Source organism: Capricornis sumatraensis, chromosome X (genome assembly GCF_032405125.1).
Source record: "Capricornis sumatraensis isolate serow.1 chromosome X, serow.2, whole genome shotgun sequence".
NCBI lineage: Eukaryota > Metazoa > Chordata > Mammalia > Artiodactyla > Bovidae > Capricornis > Capricornis sumatraensis.
Window position 1 is genome coordinate 75,774,314 of NC_091092.1, and position 23,169 is coordinate 75,797,482.

At 37.1% G+C, this 23,169-nt stretch overlaps 1 protein-coding gene across 1 annotated transcript; it reads left to right on the forward strand.

Annotated features, from left to right (window-relative positions):
- Positions 1–21,404, forward strand: RLIM (ring finger protein, LIM domain interacting). The gene is made up of 5 exons (XM_068962790.1): positions 1–41; positions 1,850–1,912; positions 16,509–16,701; positions 17,563–17,646; positions 19,128–21,404. The coding sequence occupies exons 3-5, from the start codon at positions 16,533–16,535 to the stop codon at positions 20,708–20,710; spliced, it is 1,836 nt and encodes a 611-aa protein (XP_068818891.1). The 5' UTR covers positions 1–41; positions 1,850–1,912; positions 16,509–16,532; the 3' UTR covers positions 20,711–21,404.
- The last annotated feature ends 1,765 nt before the right edge of the window (positions 21,405–23,169 follow it).

Consider the following 23,169-nt stretch of genomic DNA (forward strand, 5'->3'; position numbering starts at 1 on the left):
GCGGCCGAACCGACCGAGTCGGATCCCGACACCAAAAGCGAGTAAGTGAAGCCTTGGGAAATGGATGGAGAGCGAGAGGAAGACAGCGAAGCCCCATCTGCTGCTTTCTCTCAAAATGGCCTGACTGGTGCATCGTGGCGGAGGCTCAACGCCGCCTCCGGACCCCAGGCACCGGTTGCTGCGGGGGGCTCCGTGGCGTAATCTCCGCTGCCATTTTAGCTGGGTGTCTAGTCGACAGGCTTTTTGAAGAAGGGGAAGGAGGTAGGTAGTACTTCCTCTCCGTGGCCGCGCGAGCCGCAGCTGGGGCCCTCCAGAACCTTAAGAATTTGGGGGAGGCGATTTTCGAATATTGGCCTCAGGCATGAGAATCTTTGATCGTCTTAGGTTTTCCTCTCCTCTCTGGAGACTTCCTTCGCCTCCTCCTCCTCCCCCTCTCTTTTACATGGCGGGCTTGGGTTTAGGAAATGGGGAAAAAATCAGGCTGCTCTAAGTTAGATGCTGGGAACTCTTGGGCCTTTAGATTTCCCAGGATTTGCAAAACCCCATTTTGAGCCTTCTGCTTCTGCAGGGCGCTATCAATTAGGCGCCCCCTGAGGCCACGATGACATCTTCCCGGAGGATCTAAGACAAATGTGGTTTACTCCTTTGCTTGAATAACCCTGGCGTATCCTTTGCCGGATACCACTGCACGGATTCCCCCCAAAAGGGAGGGAAAAGCCGTTGCGTGTTTGTTGTTTTTCCCTGGCTGAGGGTGGGAATTGGGCCAAATGATTTTGAAGTTAATTTCCGTTCAATCCGTGCACAACCCAACCCCTCCCCCCTCAAAAAATGCCTAAGGGTCTCGGCTTCTGCGGGCGGTACCTGCCACGTACGCCATAGCTTTAGTAACTAGTATTAACCGGTTGGGCTTCTGCTTCCTGAATACTCGGTCCCTTTTTCCCTTATGCTGATTAATTTCAAGATGGAGGAGACAGCCACGTTCTTTCCCTAGACAGTTTCACCATACTTATTCCACAGGTTAGTCCGGGAATCTGAGGCCTAGCAGGCTTGTTTATTTAGGTCGTTCTTTCGTTTTGCAGAAAGAGGAAGCATTTATATTAGGTTGCCATTCAGTCTTAGCAAGGCCCCACAATAATTATTTTTTTTGCTGGAAATAAGGAGCCCGCATTTCCTGAATCAGAATTGACCGCAGTGGCTTTGGATGATTGAAAGGAGGAAGAAATAAACTACTACTAATCATTTTTTTTTTAATTCTTGTCACTATTGAAGACAAAATACACTTATCACCCCATCAGGTACATTATGTCCGTCCTGGATGACTTGCGAGCAGGCTGGCACAGTTATCGCTGCCCCAGAATCAGTTTTCTAAGTTGTAGAAATAAAATACCCAGGAAGACCAATCTAAATATTTTTAAAATTTTATTTTAGGATACTCTTCTCTTACTGAAAAAGTGTTTTTCTTTAGCCTAAGATGTCCTGATGATTTTTCATACTTTAGTTCCTGCCTTAGGCTAGTGTAACGTACCAAATAAGTTCTTGAAAGTAACTGTGAGAATCTGAAAATAATTACTGATCTGATGCATAAAAGCCCATTTTAAGTAAGTTTATATTAAAAGGTACATGGGCTGTTAGCCTTTAAAAGATATCTTCTATCTAACATATAAGATTGTTGGTTCCCTCTGACCTTCTTAGTCTCCCCAAATATCCTAATATTAATGTGGAATTAGGTTGAATTATGGTGGGTGTGTATCTAAAATACATAGGATATGTAATTTTTAGGATGTGTCTGTTTCAAAGAAAATGTCTATCTTATAAAAGAGGAAGAATAATGGATTCTTTTTTTTTCTAGAGCAGAGAGTGAAGAAAACTAAAATCCAGTTTATTGTATACAATACTATGTCATAACAGTCAGGTAATTTTATTTTTTGTTGCGTCTCCTGATGATTTATGTGTAGAATGCATGTTTTAAAATATTTATTCTGTTTTGGGGTCCCTGTAATTGAATGGGCTTCTTTGATATATGTTAGTTGGTGTCGGGCATTCTTAATGGTCAGAATGGGTGTTTTTCACTGGGAGTTCAAAGGGTAGTGTTTCTGAGTAGCTGGAACCTCATTAGTGCTCTGTCAATTTTCTTCTTTTAAAATAATGTCTGAAATTTACCAGTACCTGTATAGAACGGAAAGAACAAAATAGAAATTTGCTTCCTTTAATCACTGTTGGAATGGGATGAGTATAAATAAATAGTATTTAAATGTTTATTGAATAACTAAATGAACTAACAGTGGACTATATTACAGGAATATAATCTCAAGTTATATTGTGTGACATTTGATATTTTTGCTTCAAGATCCGGAAAGTCATAATATATAATACTCTAATTGATATCAGCCTCTTTCATCATCGTTGTTAAGGTAACCACATAATTTATTGCCCTAGCTAGGATGCTTTTAAGAGAAAAAGGAACATTATTTTCCTGGACAACAGGTGGAAACCAGGATTGTCCCATGCAAATTAGGATGGGTAATTAGCCCAAGTTCATAATTAATCTGTATTGAATACTTGTGTGCTAGGTCCTGTGCTTCACATGTGTGATTTTGTAATCCTTACAGCCAAGCTTCATGAGGATGTTACCTGTTTTACAGAGTAACTGAGACTCAGAGGAGAGATTAGATAATTTGTTCTCTATTAGATAATTTGTTCTCAAAAAGCTAATAAGTGGTGGGAGCCCCCATTTTAACCCAGGTCTGTCTGATGCCAAAGTCAATAACTTTTATGTCCTTAGACTTGTTATTAGAAATGCAAAGAAAATGAAAGGTTGTAATAAAAAAAATCTATAGGTTAAGTTGCATCTAAAACTTCTGTTAACACTCGAAGGAAATTCGCTTTATGAAGCAAGTGAGACAACGATTGCACTCTCTTTTTCAGTCTGTCAGGGTTCTTGTTTCAGCTGTTACTGCCTGTAATATAATTTGATAAACAATTTAACATTAAAAGTGGTTTTAAGAAGTAGCTTAATAATGAAGTGATATCTAGAAGTGTTAGGCTGGTTGGATGTATTTTTCATGTTAGTGAATATGTAGTGAGGCCTTATATACAGTAGATCAAATGGGACATTTGCATTTATCAAATTACAATGTGTGTATTTTTTTTTCTGTAGCTGTAGTGGATTGGGAAATAGCAAACCATTCACCAACCTCCTGGTACCTTGATTTACCATAGAGTGGATAACAAATTAGAACATGAAAAATCCTCTGTCAAAACCAGACCAATGAGATGGTAGAATTTTGGGCCAGTGCCTAGGACTGCGACATGTTTTTCTTTTGTAAATCTATTTCCATAACATTTCTTTGCTATACAGACATTTCCAAACCTTATAGCCCATTGATTTTTAGAAGTATCCAGTTTACATAATCCTTTGACATTTTGTGTAATAAAGCAATAACACTTCTATTTTTTTCTTTCATTTTTTTGAAATAGAAGTTTCCCAGATAATAAAGCAATTTATTTTAGAGGTAAAAATCTTGACAATCTTAAACAGTTTGGGAGTATATTTGTAAATTTGAGGTTTTGCTGTACATAGTCTTATATTTTGGGTTTCCCTGGTGGTTCAGTGGTTAAAAAAAAAAAATCTGCCTGCCAGTGAAGACGTGGTTCAGTGCCTAGGGTCGGGAAGATACCATGGAGAAGGAAATGCCCACTCCAGTATTCTTGCCTTGGAAATCCCATGGACAGAGGATCCTGGCGGGCTGCAGTCCATGGGGTTGCAAAAGAGTCAGACATAGAGACTGAACAACAAATTCTTGTATTTTAGTGCTTCAACTCAAGGGTTTAATTTCATTAGTCAAAATATCACATACATATGTTTGGAAGACTAATATCTGTAGATAGTACGTGTGTGTATATAGATTTGTGGACTTACTGCAGTAATTTCACAGCAGCAGTTTGGACTGCTATTACAGCATTTGCATGATGATGAACATGATCCATTCTGTGGTGGGAAGGAGATATTTGTGTTCAGTGTTTTCAGATTTTTCTGAAATGAAAAATGGTCTCTTTCCTCTTGCTCTACATTTGATTGTGTGAAGAAAGGGTTTAACTCGTAATTACATTTTTCATTTTGTATTGACCAAAGTTCCTGTTACTGTCAGTTACATTTGAGGTCACCTTATAATTTATCCAAACTGGGACACTTTTAAGAGTGAAAGAAGGCCATATTAATAATCACTGTGAGACAGCAGTTGTAGACTGCTACTCATATGGACAAACTGGGTATATATGGTCACCTTTGTCATCATTTCTCTCTAGGAGCTCTGGTTCAGAAATCACAGTTGTCAGTGTGTTTGGTTCTGTAACACAAAATTATTTTCCTCAGACAATACAGGAGTCATTTGTGTAGATATTTTTCAGTCACGTGATTTTAAAATAGTTCATTTTTGGTGGAAAACTTCTATCTTAAAAAATAGTACTTATTTACTAACACCAGAATTGGCCAGTAATCAATGACTTTTGCATTAAAACATTAAAAATAAGCGCATGAGCCTTTTGGGTTTTTGAGTCATTGACTTCTTGCAAATAATGAGAAATCAGAATTGAGTTAGTGTGCATAAGACCAAATGCTAATTTAGTGGCATAGCTTGATACTAAAAACATGAACTGGGTAATCGAAGATTAAATTCTGTCTTAAGTACTTGAGTGAATTGAAATGTCATAATGGGTTCCTTTTTAAACTAACTTGTTCCTGTGAATTTGGCAGCATTTGGCTTGGTCTCCATCCTTTGACTTGTTGACGTTCTTAATATTCTTTTGATTTAGCTGTTTTAGAAGGTTGTTGTCATTAGAATTTTTTGTGAGCTGCAGAATTCCTGCCTAGAGATTAAACACATGCTGAATCCTTTTTTTTCCTGATGTCCTTTTCAAGTGATAAAGATAGAATACAAGTGAGGCTAAGCTAACATTGCCATGCACATATTTTATAATCTCATACTTCTCTAGTAGTATCAGCAGTGGCAGAAGTTTTAGTACCATCCTCCAATAGGCCAGTAATGGAAATAAATTGTGTGGGTGGTGAGAGGTACTGTGTAGTAAGGCAGTGAAACATAAACCCTACCTTATTTTTTAAAGAGGAATGCTTTGTATTTGTTTTTTTAAAAATAAGGTAGTCATAAAAAGAGAAGTGTACGAGTAAAATAGCAGTGAGAAAAGCACAGCTTTTAAGCTTACATCTTAGTTATTCATGTTGTTTCTTGACCTTTATTTTTCCAACCTATATTGTAATGTGATGTGGGTTATATCATAGTCTGGATTCTTAGAATTGGAAAGGTATCTTGTAGATAGCTTAATCCAGTACACTGATACTGATGGAGATCCTGAGATGCAAAAGGTTAAATAATTGGCCAAATTCACATAGTTAATTTTACAGCCAAGACTAGAACCTAGTATCTTCTCTTTTTTCGTTTTCACAGAGCTGAATTCCACCCTGCTACTCAGTCAACCTTTGATTTGTTGGCTGCAAATGCTGTAAAGTTTTAATCATTCTATATAGGAAAAATTCCCAACACTTCTGCTAACTACATATACAATGGTATTTTATATCCAGACCTCAAATTCAGTAGTTCTTTGTGACTTGGCTTTTTTTGCTGTTTTTAACTATATTAAGTATTTTTCATTTTGATGATGGTATTATTGACCTGACATTTTCTTTATACACAAGACTTGCGTGTCATTAATTCTCATAGGCTCTGTGAGGTTCTTAATGAAGGAAAAACTGTTGCAAACAGAATAATGCTGCCCTTTTTTCAGTATGACACATTTTTATGTTGATACCTATGATTTTTTTTTTGGCATGTTGTACTTTAGGACACTATTGAATTTTGTAGCTTGTTTGAATACATCCAAAAGGTGACAATCCCCAAAATAACTTCAGTAGTTGGTTGACAATAGGTTATCTTGATTCCTCCCTCCTGTACTTTCTGATTTTTAAAAAGAAGTGATTTCTTCCAGACTTAATAGATGTGGTTTATTTTAAAATTGATACTCACACAACCTTTTGAATTTCAGAATTCATTTTTTTATGTCTGTTGTTTTTTAACTCTATATTTTGGTGCCTTAAATCTTAATTGATGGAGTATGTCCATTGAATATAGTATGTGTGCTTAAATTTAGCACCAGATCTCCTCACCCATTAATACTGAACAGTATGTTTTAAGTGACTTTTTGCCCTAACATCATAACAGAAATACATGTTTTAAAGATTAGTGTACGTGGGTTAGGAGAATTAAATGCTTATAGCAGTGGTCAGAAACATAGTAATGTGCATAATTTATATTAATATATGATAATTACTATAGAAGAATTGAAATCATTAAAAATGCTTTAAAATTCTCAAGGTGAATAAAATCTGCTTTAAACTCCCTAATTATAGAATAAATCTCAAGTTGGTTTTCTTGCTGGCTTTTCCTCCCTGGAATTAAATTTACCTGACACAGTCATACAGTTACTGACCAGATGAGTAGTTTTTGAAATGACTGGGCAAATTTTCTAATTTGGCTACTTACTTTCCAGGAATGGATTTGGCTGTATTGGCACACAGTACCCTGAAAGAAATAAGGTTAATAAAATATGCTATGCATCTGAGGGGCAACTGTATTTAAAACAAAAATACTAAAAGTTGACTTGTTTAAAAAGAAGCCCTGCTGGGTTCATACTGCTTATAAAAGATGTTTTGTCATTTTGGAAGTTTTCATACCAGAAGTGAACATGAACTAAGTGAAAGTAATGAAATTGCTCAGTCATGTCCAACTCTTTGTGACCCTATGGACTGTAGCCTGCCAGGCTCCTCTGTCCATGCCTCAGGCAAGAATGCTGGAGTGGGTTCCCATTTCCTTCTCCAGAGGATCTTCCCAACTTAGGGATCAAACCCGGGTCTCTCACATCGCGCAGAGAGACTCTTTACCCTCTGAGCCACCAGGGAAGCCCCAAACATCAACTAAAAAGCTGATAGTGAGGTTGAATACATTGGACATGCCTGTGAGGATTGAAGGAATGTATTTTTAAGGTATATGGTCTTAGGATATATTGGGAGGCAGTTGACCATTTATTGAAAAGTTGGCTGGATTTGGAATCAGGAGACCTGGATTTAATTGCTGGCTCTTACCATTTACTAGCCTCATGGCCTTTGGTAAATCGCTTCCTCTCTCTGTGCTTCTGTTTCCTATCTGTAAAATAGAGTTTGTGATTCCTACTTCATAGAATTGTTGGAAGGCTTAAATGAAATATAGGTGAAAGGGCTGTATGAATAGGGCAATGGATATTGCTTTTAACTAGGAAGAGACCTAAGTGATTTAAAAACAGTTACACATTTTTTTCTCTTAAGTTTTATTGGTTAAGTTTTCATAAAAATACTTAAGTTTAAAGTTGACTGATAACTATATTTAATCCAAACTTTCTGACTGTGCGCATGAATATTATAACTCAGTATAAGGTAACTGAATGAAAAGATTTACAATTTTCTCATTTATGATGATAGAAGGAGCCCAGAGGGTATGGGGATTCTTTTTTTCTCATACCTAATTTAGACTGGAAGTGTACCACAATGTTGTTCACCACAGAGTAGAATCTATAAATGGTAGACCCGTTTTATTAACATGATCTTTTCACACCAAAATGGAGAGAGATCTGTATTTGATCATTTGAACTGCAGTCTCCTGACACCTTTGGCATGTTTTAACTTTCTGAACTTGTGATTTAGAATTATTACATTTTTTCATTTTTTTTTACCACTTAGGTAGTGAAGGCACTGCTTAAAATGAGACCAGACTCACTGGGTGTATGTTCGTAAGATGATATTACAAGGCATTTGAAGGCATTGCTTACATTCAAGATTTCCTTTTTTTTTTTTTTTATGTAATTAACTTCTAGTCCAGTGGACCTTGGCAGGTGTTAAATCTGTAACTCTCTAAAGCTGTAACATTTGTCTTGCCAGTGCTGGAATCTCTTGACCTCCACTCCCAATGCAGGCAAATGCAGAATAAAGCAGAAAGAATGAATGCTTTGGGCAAAAGAAGGGAAGCAAATAGGCTTTTTCTCTCCCTGTGCCTTAATCAACTGCAAGAAACGAACAGCATTTCATTTTTTTTTCCTTGATAAGAAATTACTTTAATAATTCCATTTGTTGTTCAGTCACTGAGTCATGTCTGACCGTAACTCCATGGACTGTAGCACACCAGGCCTCCCTCTCCCTCACTATCTCCTGGAGTTTGCTCAAACTGAGGTCCATTGAGTAAGCGATGCCATTTAATCATTTCATCCTCTGCTGCCCTCTTCTCCTTCTGCCCTCCGTCTTTCCCAGCATCAAGGTCTTTTCCAATGAGTTGGTTCAGCTTCAGCATCAGTTCTTCAGAGAATGTTCAGGGTTGATTTCCTTTAGAATTGACTAGTTTGAGCTCCTTGCAGCCCAAGGGACTCTCAGGAGTCTAGAGCACCACAATTTGAAAGCATCCGTTTTTTGGTGCGCAGCCTTCTTTACAGTCCAACTCTCACATCTGTACGTGATTGTTGGAAAAATCTTAACTTTGACTATACAGACCTTTGTCAGCAAAGTGATATCTCTGCATTTAATATGCTATCTAGGTTTGTCAAAGCTTTCTTTCCAAGGAGCAAGCATGTTTTAATCTCATGGTTGCAGTCACCATCCACAGTGATTTTGGAGACCAAGAAATTTAAATCTGCCACTGCTTCCACTTTTCGGACCAGATGCCATGATCTTGGTTTTTGTAATATTGTTTTAAGCCAGTTTTTAACTAATTAATTAACCCAAATTAATTTCTTGATCAGTTTTCTATAGTACATTACTATATTTCTAATTTTTTCATGTGAATAAAACATTGAAGTTGAAAAAAGTTTACAAGAATCTCACATGAATATTGTCTTAAGGGAAAAGAAGCTTAAAGTTTAGAGCTTCTTAGGACTTTTGGACCATTTGGCCCAATATTTTTCTTTTTCTTTTTCTTTTTTTAGCCTAGGAAATAACACTTTATTAATACAGTTTCTTTCCACAATCCTTTCCAACTCCATCCATTTTAAATGGAAATCTATACCTTAGCAAAAAACATGGTGTGTTCTGTTTAATGAAGCCTTGCCAGTTTGATTGCAGTTTTGAAATAAATGAGTGTGTTGCAAAGCTGCCATGTGGGGAAAATAATTTCCTTTATTTTCTCTGGTGTAGGCAGGGGGAAGGGAGAGCAGCATGTTACTATGAAAGTAATAGTAATTTGGATTTGTTTACATGTTACTTTGTGTGTCTCATTGTTAAAATTTTGAATTAAAAAATAAACCAAAATAAAAATCCCTCTTGAATAAGCCAGCTTCTAAACTCATCAGGCAGGAGCTATTTAGGATTTAGCAGTCTCCGAAATCACAGTGTTGAGAGGGTTTTGAATAGAGGTGTGATTTTTTTTTTTTTTTGGTCCCTAGTTTCCATGTAGGAAATATTAGAATTTCTAGGTCAAGGGTGAACTTGAAGCTTGGTGATTGTAATTAAGAATCATCTATTCCGTGTGTTTTTGTAGAGTATTCACCATTATCTTCCGTAGTGACTCAGATGATAAAGAGAGTCTGTTTGCAATGCAGAAGACCCATGTTCGATCCCTGGGTAGGGAAGATCCCTTGGAGAAGGGAATGGCAACCCACTCTAGTATTCTTGCCTGGAAAATCCCCTGGACTGAGGAGCCTGGCGGGCCCCAATCCATGGGGTCACAGAGAGTCAGATATGACTGAGTGACGAACACTCACCTCACCCTCACTGTTATTATTTTACTTTTGAAGAGTGTAAAGGGGATTCATAAATAGTGGGTTTATAGAGCAGAAACAATATATTGGGAACACTTTAGAGCTGTTTCCATATGTGGAGTTTCTCTAGCTTACAAACAAATTCTTTAAAGCTGCATGCATTGTCCTATATGGTAACCTCTAAGCACATGTGGCTACTGGACACTTGAAATGTCATTAACTGGAACTGAACTTTTAATTTTTTTTTCATTTTAATTAAGCTAATAAACAATGTAAAATTTTTCCATTAAACATGACTTGTTTGATTAGGACTGCATTTCACTTTAACCATTGAAAATTTAGCATCCAATTTGAGATGTGCTGTAAGTATAAAATACATACCAAATTTCTCAGACTTAGAATTTTAAAAAAGAATATAATACATCTCAATATTTTTTATATTGATAATGTGTTGAAGTGATCTTTTGGATCTGTTGGGTAAATAAGATATTGAAAGTGAAAGTGGAGCGTGAAGAAGTTGGCTTAAAGCTTCAGAAAACGAAGATCATGGCATCCGGTCCCATCACTTCATGGGAAATAGATGGGGAAACAGTGGAAACAGTGTCAGACTTTATTTTTTTGGTCTCCAAAATCACTGCAGATGGTGACTGCAGCCATGAAATTAAAAGATGCTTACTCCTTGGAAGAAAAGTTATGACCAACTTAGATAGCATATTCAAAAGCAGGGACATTACTTTGCTGACTAAGGTCCATCTAGTCAAGGCTATGGTTTTTCCAGTAGTCATGTATGGATGTGAGAGTTGGACTGTGAAGAAGGCTGAGCGCCGAAGAATTGATGCTTTTGAACTGTGGTGTTGGAGAAGACTCTTGAGAGTCCCTTGGACTGCAAGGAGATCCAACCAGTCTATTCTGAAGGAGATCAGCCCTGGGATTTCTTTGGAGGGAATGCTGCTAAAGCTGAAACTCCAGTACTTTGGCCACCTCATGTGAAGAGTTGACTCATTGCTGGGAGGGATTGGGGGCAGGAGGAGAAGGGGACGACAGAGGATGAGATGGCTGGATGGTATCACTGACTCGATGGACGTGAGTCTGAGCGAACTCTGGGAGTTGGTGGTGGACAGGGAGGCCTGGCGTGCTGTGATTCATGGGGTTGCAAAGAGTTGGACACGACTGAGCAACTGAACTGAACTGAAAATTAGTATTTAAAAAATGTAAAAGACCTTGTGAGGCAGGAAGTGACACTAGTGGCACAGGCAAATGCTGTGTGCAGAGACAGTTGAAAAAAATTGCTACCTGAGGTAGTCAGTAATAGCTTCTTAGGTGGTAAGATTTCATTGAACCTTGAGGGGTGAGTGAAACTGGGGAGAGATTAAACGGAGGGCTGAAGGGAGAGCATTAGAAGTGTGAAGATAGTAAAGTACAAGATGTGTTGGAGGGATAGGATGGGGCAATATAAGTGGATTGGTCTTGTTAAGAAAATGTTATAACAAAATTGTGTCACTGGGAATATGTGGCTTAGTATGACCCTAGACCCAGAATTGGAGAAGGCAGTGGCAACCCACTCCAGTACTCTTGCCTGGAAAATCCCATGGATGGAGGAGTCTGGTAGGCTGCAGTCCATGGGGTCGCGAAGTTGGGCACGACTGAGTGACTTCACTTTCACTTTTCACTTTCATGCTTTGGAGAAGGAAGTGGCAGCCCACTGTAGTGTTCTTGCCTGGAGAATCCCAGGGACGGGGGAGCCTGGTGGGCTGCTGTCTATAGGGTCGCACAGAGTTGGACACAACTGAAGCGACTTAGCAACAGCAGCAGCAGACCCAGAATAAGGAAACCAAGGGACTGTCTATCCTTAATGACATTTTAGTCCAAAGGGTCTTTTGAAATCAGTCTGTTCAAACTCCTACCTAATATCTAGCCTCTACTTGAATACTTCCGGAAATTGGTAGTAGCTTACTTCAAGAGACTGGTTGCATCTCTACTTTTGGACAGTCTTATTTGACTATTAAAAGAGAAGTATTTGCTTTATATTTCTTCCAACTCTTGGCTCTAATTTGACCCTGTGGTTTGCTCACTTATATGTTATAACTCCAAATATTTGAAGGTGGTAATCATGTCCATTTTTAGTGTTGTCTTTGGGTTAGACATTTTCAAGTAAGTTAGCCATTTATTTTATGGTATTCCGTGGCTTCTCACCATCTTAGTCACTCTAGATATTTTCTTGTGTTTGTCAGTGCCCTTTTGGATGTATTTTTAATGTTTCAAATACTCTACATGTAGTCTGAACAGCAAGTAGCACTGACACTACTACCTATTTTTATCTGAATACTGTGACCTAGGAAAGGTTTGCCAACCTGTGACTCCAAGGTTTCTTAACAGTCAAGTCAAACATGCTTTTAACTGAGCTTTTGTTAACTAAAAACTTCAGGTCATCTTCATGTTGCCAGGACAGGTCCCCCTCTCCCCATCAGCTTGATAACCCTTAAAGTGTTTAAAGTAGCACATTTACCATCATTTTTGTTGATTTCCACTCATCCTCACAGCCCACTGAGAATTCAGGATTTTTTTTTTTATTATTATATACATCTTCATTACTAACTCCCAGCATTGAGTTGTCTATAGATTTGGCTGGCATGTCTTTGACTTGGTTCTTTTCAAAATGCTTAAGACTGGGCTCAGTCTTTGAGAGTGGTATTCAGCAACTGTGAATCTGTTAAATTGTATTGTCATCAAGCTCCTTGCTGCTCAAACTGATTCTAGGATTAGCAGCGTCAGCATTACGTGAAGGCTTACTTAAAATGCATGCTCTCAGGCCTCACCCCCAATCTACTGAATCAGAACCTGTATTTTTACAAGATTTCCAGGTGTTTCGTTTGTATGTTGAAGTTTGAGAAGCATGGATCTAGCCTATATTTCTCCATAAAATAGGATGCAAAAACTTTTCAGACTCTGCACAAAAACCAAGCCAGACGTTTCAGCAGTATTATCCTGATGCCTCTATCAAAAAGTTTCTCAACCTTGACTGTGCAGTGGAATTACCTGCAGAAGTTTTAAAATGTCGCTGTCTGATTGGCCCCAGAGAAAGCTGCTCAGGTGATTTTAATATGAGAATCTTGTAAAGCAAGTTCTATGTGAAAGAAGACTATGTAATGCAAATGAGGTTAATTTGACAGTGAATTCCACTTCTGGTGTGAACATGTTTTTCTACATGTTTGCAATATATCTGATAGTCTATAGCAGAATTCCATGCACCGCCCCCCCAGGTTTTGTGCCAGATTTTGCTGTGTTATAGTTTATAAACGTCACTTTCTTTGCAGATTAGATCATCTGGTATCCCCTGTTCTCTGATTTCTCAAAGATTGGAAATTTTGCAGTTTGGATTTTGATTTTTTTTTTCTTTGAGAAACTTGTTTTTTCCACTACTTCCAGTTGGAAGATGATTCTCTTTGCTGAATAAGATAGAAGTTGAGTGCCTCTACCTACCATCTTCTATTAATATACCATCTGTACCGGAGGCTTAGTAAAAGATCTCATTCTTATTTCAGATTTGTTTTTCAAAGCCATTTAAAAGCTCTTTCCCATACTTTTGAAAGTTTCTGTTCCTTGTGGGCTTTAACCTCTGACGCTATTTTTAAGACTTTGTGCCATTCTTGTAGCAGTCCTTGGTATGTGATTTTTCTGTTATCTTTGGTTCCTGTCCTTCAGATGTCAGAACTTATCAGAAATTTTTGCCTTCTTTGAAAGCTTTGCATTCTTAAAGCCTTTCAACCCTACTGAGTTTTCAGTTTTTAGAAATTATTTTCAGAACTATTTATTGATCTATTCCTTCATAAGTGGACTTGGTTCTTTCATGTTACTACTATTCAGAATATTAACTGCTTAATATTAGCCAAGTGTGATTTTCTTTGGTTTGGGAAATTATGGCTGAACTTTCTTTGTGCTTTTCTGTATTTTTTTTAATTAACTGTGTTCTATTTATTACCAATACTAAGTTGTAGAAAATTTTGGCTTGTTTTTTTTTTTTCATTGCCTGGTCCCTATAACGTTAATGGGTGTTTTATTTAACCTGTTGACTTCTAGTCTTACAGTTTCAAGTTATTTAAAAAACAGCATCTTTCAGAAATTTATATAGTTTAGTCTTACCAAAATTGAGAAATCTTAGTTATGAAATTAGGAAACTCCAAAAATATCAAGGTCTCTCTCCCTTTTCCCTTTCCTTGAGATAATTCATCTTGTTTAAAGAATGATAAGAATAATGATAAGAAAAACAGTGGAGAGCCAGATATGCCCATGTATAGACTAAAATTTGTTTAGACCCATCAGACAGGTAGACAGTCTTCTTTGTTTTTTTAATATCTGAAAGATGGCTTGTTTTTATTTTTCTCTAGTATTGACATAAACATCCAGATACTTCATGTTTTGTGTGTTGGATTAAATCATAGTACCAACATAGATTACTGCTTTTCCACAAATCAGATTTTCACATGTTTCTGAGTTAACTTTTATTTTGTCATTGTGAACTTGAGTCAATCTGGGGTTGGAAGGAAAAGAATATTCTATACATATATTTCCTAGGGCTGTACAAATAGTGAGTGACAATTAAGTTTTGGCTAATTTTATGTACTATCCAGAGTAGGGGTTGACAAACTTTTTCTGTAAAAGTCCAGATAGTAAATTTTTTTTCACTTTGCTAATCAGAATTGAATATATTACATAGTTATTTATATAAAAAGAGAGAAGCCAAATTTCCACAGAGTTTTTCTTGATGTAATAATAAATGAGTATAATGTTTTATAGTACAGGTCTACTAGTGAGAAGAATGGTATTCTTTTTGGTAGGATAACATTTTGCTTAATTGGGGCTAAACATTCTTTATCATCAGAATCATTTGCAGATGTCCATTTAGTGTTTTCTGATTTGAAATGAGATTTTACATATTTCGTTGTTGAAAATGTCTTCACACATACAAGTACGCTATCTAATCAATATACAAGTGTATGATTTTAATTGTAAATTTGCCCGACTTGATATATTTTTGCTCTACGCATATTTTTTTTAACCACCATTTCAGTTGTAACACATCTTCACAGATTCCACCTCAGGTTGTGCGGAATTAGTGTTTCTCAGCTTCTTTGAAAATGTTATCACCTGTAGTTAGTTGTTCCATGCAAACTATTCAGAGACTACTTCTTTAGTTACTTCAAACTCCTCAAATAACTTGACTCTTTGAATAAGCAACTGAATAGTATCGGTTATATTTGTCAACTCATCAAGAACCAAAGGAGACTACTCATTTGCTTCCTTGTTTTTCACTTGATGATTGATATATCCCAGTATCGTCACTTTTTGAGCAACTGTTCTCATTAAAAGGCTAATAATCTTAAACCAGTTTATTTTCTGTGGACTATTTGTTTAGCTTTTGCAGTCAAACACAATTTAGCTAACATATCATTGATAAATGTCTTTCCTTAGCCAACAAATGAGCCACCTAGAAACTTACTCTGGTTGAAGCTTCATTTTTTATTTTTGTGAGAAAATATTTTGTGATATTTGTTTTAAATTTTCTAATTTTTCAGACCATAGGTTTCCTGTAAATTGAAAATACTATGATGAGTGCTTAGTCTAATAATATTAATGTATATTTTATTATTTTAGCACAGGTACAGTTTCAGTGTCATTGCATTATAAATAAAATACTTGCCATCTACACTAATAAAATAATCCATATCCACTGTGCCTTTAGAGATGGTAGTCAGTGTTCATCAAGTTTTACTGGAATACAGCTGTACACATTCATTTACATATTGTCTGTGGGCTGCTTTCTTCCTATAATGGCAGAGTTGAGTAGTTGTGACAGACTATGTGGCACTGTCACTGCTTTGCACTGGTGATCTGTGCACTGCAAGTCACGGTGATGCAATTATAACCTGACAGCATTTCAAGTGCCATGCTTATACTGTAACATTTTTCTAAATTACCAGTGCACACTCATAGTATTAAATGGAGAAAGTGGGCTTGACCATTAGCATTTTTAGAACTTCTATTCTACATGTCATATCTCTGTGAGAGGCAGTAGAGCATAGAGAAACCTGAATTCAGATTGTCCAGATTCAGCTTCTGGCCCTGTTACTTGTTAGTTGTGTAACCCTGATTAAGTTACATAACCTCTCTATACTTTAGTTTCTTCATCTGTAAAAAAGGAATAACAACAACAACAGTGTTTGTGCACAGTGTCATTGTGAGGACTAAAAAACAAAAGCAATTATAGTGCCAAGAATTCAGTAAGCTGCTTGGGTCTAACCTTGTTGAATAGACACCGTTCAATTCTTGCTACACTGCTGAATTCTTACCTGTATTTCTCTAACCAAACTTTTCTCTGGACAAGTAGCTAAGAATTTATTTATTTGATCTCATATAATTTTCACACATCACAAAATATTCTCTTAGGAAAACATTTAAATGTATAATAACCATTCTTAGATCTCAAGGAGAAAAAGTAGTCACCAGGGCTAAGTTTGGTCTATGGGCCATAGTTTGCCAACCCCTGACCTAGTCTTTTCCTAGTACAACAGTGCTTTTCAGTGTTTGTATTACGAAGTTTCCATTCATATGAGGTCTTAAAATTCATGTCTCAACCTGAATTCTGGATTTTCACACAATTAGAACTGTTACATAGAAAATATACTGACTTTTGTTTTCAAGAGTGATCTCCTTTCTCCTTTTAGATAATTTTCCACTTGTTCATCAAGATGGAAAGCTCAGATTGTAACGATAAAGGAAGTGGTGATCAGTCTGCAGCACAGCGCAGAAGTCAGATGGACCGATTGGATCGGGAAGAAGCTTTCTATCAATTTGTAAATAACCTCAGTGAAGAAGATTATAGGCTTATGAGGGATAACAATTTGCTAGGTACCCCAGGTATGCAATGTGTAGTTTAAAGATTTATATATATATATAAATTGCTGGTCTTTAAAAAAAAGCTGCTTTTTAAAAAAATGTTTTGTTTACCATTGTGAAGTATGATTTTAATACCAGGGATATAGAATGAAATTTACTGCTGTACTTATTACTTGATTTTATTCACTCATATTTGGAATTATCCTATATCAGGATTTTTAGTGAGGAATTATATTACGAATTTATAGTAAGCTGAATTGAAAAGAGTGGAGCTGAACAATCTTTTTGTTATTTATCTTTATTTAACTCTACTAGACAGTGGTCTGGAAGAGCTAATGGGAACTTTGGTTCTTAGGACCTTGGGTAAAATAGTCAGTTATTCAGAAATTTGTGCTTGGTTATTCTTTTTTGTCTCATTAGGTCCCATTTGATTCTAGTTAAAATTCATTATATCACTTCCTCCTCATTTCTATTTAATTCTATTAACGTTTGAGTGATTGCTTAAATTTTAAAAGGTAAGGTGTTAGCGTGGTTATTATGAGATGGAGTGTATTTTGAGCCAGAAGTACCAGACTTGAGTCAGAATGCCAGAGTTGGCATTCTTGCCCTACTATATATTAACGAATCAGCTCACTCACTCTGAGTTTCTTTGTCTTAAAATGCAGATAATATCTATCTCTCAGAGTTGCATTTTTGAAGAATGAGATATTGTATGCAAAAGCATATTGTAAACTGGAAAGGAATACAACTAAATAAAAGTTGTAATGTCATGCTCTCAAATAGGTGAATTTTACTCAGGTTCCTACTCTTTGGTTGTCATCTCCGATGGATAAGTCATTGGATTTTATTTATAAGTTTGCAAATATTTTAAACTGTTCTCAGGTGAAAGTACTGAGGAAGAGTTGCTGAGGAGACTACAACAAATTAAAGAGGGCCCACCACCACAAAACTCAGATGAAAATAGAGGTAAGTTTTTCTTGGGAGAGGGGTTTAAAGGATGAAATGGATAAGGAGCTTCCTATGATAAATGTCAGCCAAAGATAATCCAAATCAGTAGCACAAATTAATTTGGTGGTAAATAACTGCTCATAAAAAGAACTGGCATTTTCTTGATATTTGGTGAGAATGTTAACTTTTTTTTTCCTGCTTCACCTGTGGGATTATTTTGAGTGTTAATTGGGATATAGGAATGTCCTGTCTTAAATGTGATCATTTTTCTTTATTTTCCACCTGCATTGAAATTTCCCTGTACCCACTGAATTAGTCCTTCCTTATAAACCTGACTTCCTCTCCAGCAGAAAGGTTGCAATCTCTAATCTGATGGTTCTCAGTTGGGTATAATGTCTGGAGACATTTTTGGTTGGGAGTTTGCTGTTTGCTCTAGTGGGTGGAGGTAAGGGATGCTGCTGCTGCTGCTACTGCTAAGTCACTTCAGTCGTGTCCGACTCTGTGTGACCCCATAGACGGCAGCCCACCAGGCTCCGTCATCCCTGGGATTCTCCAGGCAAGAACACTGGAGTGGGTTGTCGTTTCCTTCTCCAATGCATAAAAGTGAAAAGTGAAAGTGACGTTTCTCAGTCGTGTCCGACTCTTTGCAACCCCATGGACTGCAGCCTACCAGGCTCCTCTGTCCATGGGATTTTCCAGTCAAGAGTACTGGAGTGGGGTGCCATCGCCTTCTCCAAGGGATGCTGCTAAACATCCTAAAATGTACAGCACAGCCCCCACAACAAAGAATTATTTGGTTCAAAATGTAAATAGTCACACTGTTAAGAAATCTTGTTCTTACTCAGGTCTGGTGTTTCTCCTTCAGTGTGAAATATGATAACAATTAGGTTGTTGAATGTGCTGTATATGTACTATGCTAGGTTCAGACTCTTTACTTGTTCTGATCTCTAATTTCATGTTAATTTAAAATCTTGGTAACATGAAGAAGTAATCTTGTTTATATTTTTGCAATGTCTAAAGCAGTCCTATAGTTTTTAAATGTCTTGTATTATCCAAGGCACTTAAGTCAAGAGCCCAAAGAAATGCTGTAGGCTAATAAAAATCTAACCAAAAAAATGCAATTTGAACTAAAATACTAGCCCTGTACCTTAACTGGTGTTTTACCTTATTTGATTATGTTAGTGTTTTGACAGTGGACTGAAAAAAGTGTCTTCTGACAGTCCCTAGTGGTACACTAGGCTCTGTATACAATGCTAAAAATAGACTTCCTCCCAATTCCCTTTATAAAAAAATGATTTAAATTTCTCTAGGATTCGCTTGCTGTTTTAAAATGGAATTGAAAGTTTCCTGCTTTTACTTGCCAATCAGTGCAGTATAGTTTAAAAAAATCTGTAAATTGAAATTTGTTCAGAATGTTTTTCTATTAATAATATAAAGTTTCAGAGTATAATTTCTTATTTTTAATAGTTCCTTTTCTCCCCTCCCTGTTTAAAAAACAGGTGGAGACTCTTCAGATGATGTATCTAATGGTGACTCTATAATAGACTGGCTTAACTCAGTCAGACAAACTGGAAATACGACAAGAAGTGGGCAAAGAGGAAACCAATCTTGGAGAGCAGTGAGTCGGACTAATCCAAACAGTGGTGATTTCAGATTCAGTTTAGAGATCAATGTTAACCGTAATAATGGGAGCCAAAATCCAGAGAATGAAAATGAACCATCTACAAGACGTTCTAGTGGAGAAAGTATGGACAACAACAGCCAAAGACAAATGGAAAATCCACGATCTGAATCAACATCTGCAAGGCCACCCAGATCAGAACGAAGTTCAACTGAAGCATTAACAGGAGAAGCCCCACCTACCAGAGGTCAGAGAAGGGCAAGAAGTAGGAGCCCAGACCATCGGAGAACCCGAGCAAGAGCTGAAAGAAGTAGATCACCTCTACATCCAATGAGTGAAATTCCACGAAGATCTCATCATAGTATCTCATCTCAGACCTTTGAGCATCCTTTGGTAAATGAGACTGAAGGAAGTTCTAGAACCCGGCACCACGTGACATTAAGACAGCAAATAAGTGGACCTGACTTACTAACTAGAGGTCTTTTTGCAGCTTCTGGAACAAGAAATGCCTCACAAGGAGCAGGATCTTCAGACACAACTGGCAACGGTGAATCTACAGGATCAGGCCAGAGACCTCCAACCATAGTCCTTGATCTTCAAGTAAGAAGAGTTCGTCCTGGAGAATATCGGCAGAGAGATAGCATAGCTAGCAGAACTCGGTCAAGGTCTCAGACGCCAAACAACACCGTCACTTACGAAAGTGAACGAGGAGGTTTTAGGCGTACGTTTTCACGTTCTGAGCGAGCAGGTGTGAGAACCTATGTCAGTACCATCAGAATTCCAATTCGTAGAATCTTAAATACTGGTTTAAGTGAGACTACATCTGTTGCAATTCAGACCATGTTAAGGCAGATAATGACTGGTTTTGGCGAGTTAAGCTACTTTATGTACAGTGATAGTGATTCAGAGCCTAGTGGCTCAGTCTCGAGTCGAAATATGGAAAGGTCAGAGTCACGGAATGGAAGAGGGGGTTCTGGTGGTAGTAGCAGTTCTGGTTCAAGTTCCAGTTCGAGTCCTAGTTCCAGTTCCAATGGTGAAAGTTCAGAGACTAGCTCAGAGGTATTTGAAGGCAGTAATGAAGGAAGCTCATCATCAGGCTCATCAGGTGCCAGGCGAGAGGGTCGACACAGGGCCCCAGTAACATTTGATGAAAGTGGCTCTCTGCCCTTCCTTAGTCTCGCTCAGTTTTTCCTCTTAAATGAGGATGATGATGACCAACCTAGAGGACTCACCAAAGAACAGATTGACAACTTGGCAATGAGAAGTTTTGGTGAAAATGATGCGTTAAAAACCTGTAGTGTTTGCATTACAGAATACACAGAAGGCAACAAACTTCGTAAACTACCTTGTTCCCATGAGTACCATGTCCACTGCATCGATCGCTGGTTATCTGAGAATTCTACTTGTCCTATTTGTCGTAGAGCAGTCTTAGCTTCTGGTAACAGAGAAAGTGTTGTGTGATTAAGGTCTGAACTCTCAGCTACATAGCTGGTATAGTGATGGGCAAACAGGAATCACTTGCTTTCTGTCCACTTTTTGAGTGGTGCTTAAATGTAAAGTAGCAACCAGAATTGAGTCATTGCTTTCTGAATGAGTCATTGTCCTTTCTCTAGTTTCTGTTCCAAAATAAAAGGAAATATTTAAAAGCAACATGTTAGGACATAAAAATCTGACTTCAGTATCAGTAATTGTTATTACTGATGATTTATCATATACTTGTCAGTTTCTCCTTTGTTATCTTAAAAGGTCTGCCTTAGCAGTGACTCTTATCTGTTTCATATTGATCTTTAAAGTTTCATATGCCATAGGAAAGAGGGGTGAAGGAAATTCCCAGTTTAGACTCAGTTACAGTACATGTTGCCTAAGTGACTGCTTAAAGCTATACCATTCCCAGTTATTAGTTGGCACACATTCAGCTACATTCTGAATATCATTTGTTCACCTTTCAGACAAGGTGATATTGGACTTATCAGTGTAAATAACACTAAGATTAGGATCTTCTAAGTGTATAACTGTCTTCTAAGCCCATCACTGTGGCACACTGTAGAGTGAGCTTATAGTTTAATTGAGATATTTATCTTGTGGAAATATTAAAAAAAAAAGGCCTATGCTTGTGTAAGTGAAAAAATCACATTCATTTGTTTAAAAATGTAAAGCTATTTTGTAGAGGCTCAGTACTTTTTCCAATGCACTGTTGTATTAATGCATTAAAAATTGTAAAGTACCATGCTTAGAAATGAAAAAACTGCTTTTTGTGAGCCAACATAGTAAAAAAACACACACACACACACACCAAAGTACAAAGCTGCTTTTGTAAGTGTGTAGATGTAAGAGCAGAACATATCTATAATATTTAATGTATGTGAACAGCTACTGTGACCTGCAAAGGAAAGGACAGAGTATGGATTTAGGCAGGAAATGAAAGAGGGAGTATAGAGAAAAGCGCTTGGAAGAACTTAAACTTTTCATGAAGACAGTAATTCCACAGACGTGAACTGGTTTCATATGGTGAGATCCTTGGCACAGTATTCTACTTGAGCAGATGAAGCAAATTTGGCAGAGTTTTGGCTTAAGAAAAACAAACCACTACCCCCTAGCACAAGTTACATTGATGTTTTTGCAAGTTTGCTTCTCAAAAAAAAAAAAAAAGAATGGAGGAAAGAGACTGTAAACCACTTATTTAGCATAAGAATTGAAGTTGGTGCAGATGTGTATACTAGTAGGAAAGTCTCAAATTTGCATTGTTTTTGGTATTTGTTATTCAAGGTACCAGTGCACACTTGTTACTATCTCTAATACAGACCTAATATCTCATATCTAAAGACAAGATGAACTAAGGGAGTTTTATTTTTTGTGGAAAGTGAGTCGTGTTGGGTTATTTGAAATTCTGATTTTAATTGTGCTGCCCATATTTGAAGATGAGAAGGCTGACTGGGACATGCACTTTATGTTGTTCCCTTAGTAAGCTTTGTGAAGAACCCCAGTACTCTTGCCAACTTTCTCTTGAGGCTGGTTAGGGTTAGGATTAGTCTGACTGTGGAGGACTGTCTTTTTCTGGGAAATGCTAGTGGGCCCAAAGAGGGATTGAACACATCCTTGGCTCTTAACGAAGTGAGCTGATTACCCAGGTGTGCATAGTCAGATGCTCTACACAATAAACAAATCTGCTTTAGAAATTATCTGGCTACCTTAACTGTTACCAACTCAGCTGTAAAGATTATTTCAAAGCTCATTCTTTTATATTTTCCTCTGGCTTTCAATCCTACTTAAGTATCAAGGAAATTGTAAATATGGTAGTTGTTTACTAAGGATATGTACTGCTCTTGCAAGAAAATAATGTCCAAACAAAGCTTCACTTATTTTTTTTTAATATAAGCAGATTTTACTGTTTATGGCGCTTATGTAATACATTTTATCTTTCTAAAAAAATTGTCCATGTAAAAGTCAGGATTCGTTTATATTTGTGAGCCTCCTTGTATCCTTTACTAAGGGTGTAATCTACGGTTTTCAGATCTGCAGGGTAGTCCTGATTGGCTAAAAACAAACTCATTTTCCTCTTGGTATAAAATGTCCCATTATAATAGGGGTGTTTATTTTAAATAGTTTAAAAATAACTGCATCACATTCTAAGCATAAAAGAAAGTTATTAACAGGTACCTTCCTAACCTCCCAAGACGTATTATTACTCATTTGTGAAGTATTAAGAGGTAACTCATGCAGAATGCTGGTTATGAATGTAGATACTGAAGCTATTCATAAACACTGGAAATAGAATTTTAAGTTTTTAGCCTTCAATGCACATATTGGACATGTGCGTGTGAAAACCTTTTTCAATAGCACTCACTAATTTCCATTGGACTGTGTAGAATGGATACAAATATTTTAGTGGAATTTGCTACTTGATTATTTTTTTTTGCAAG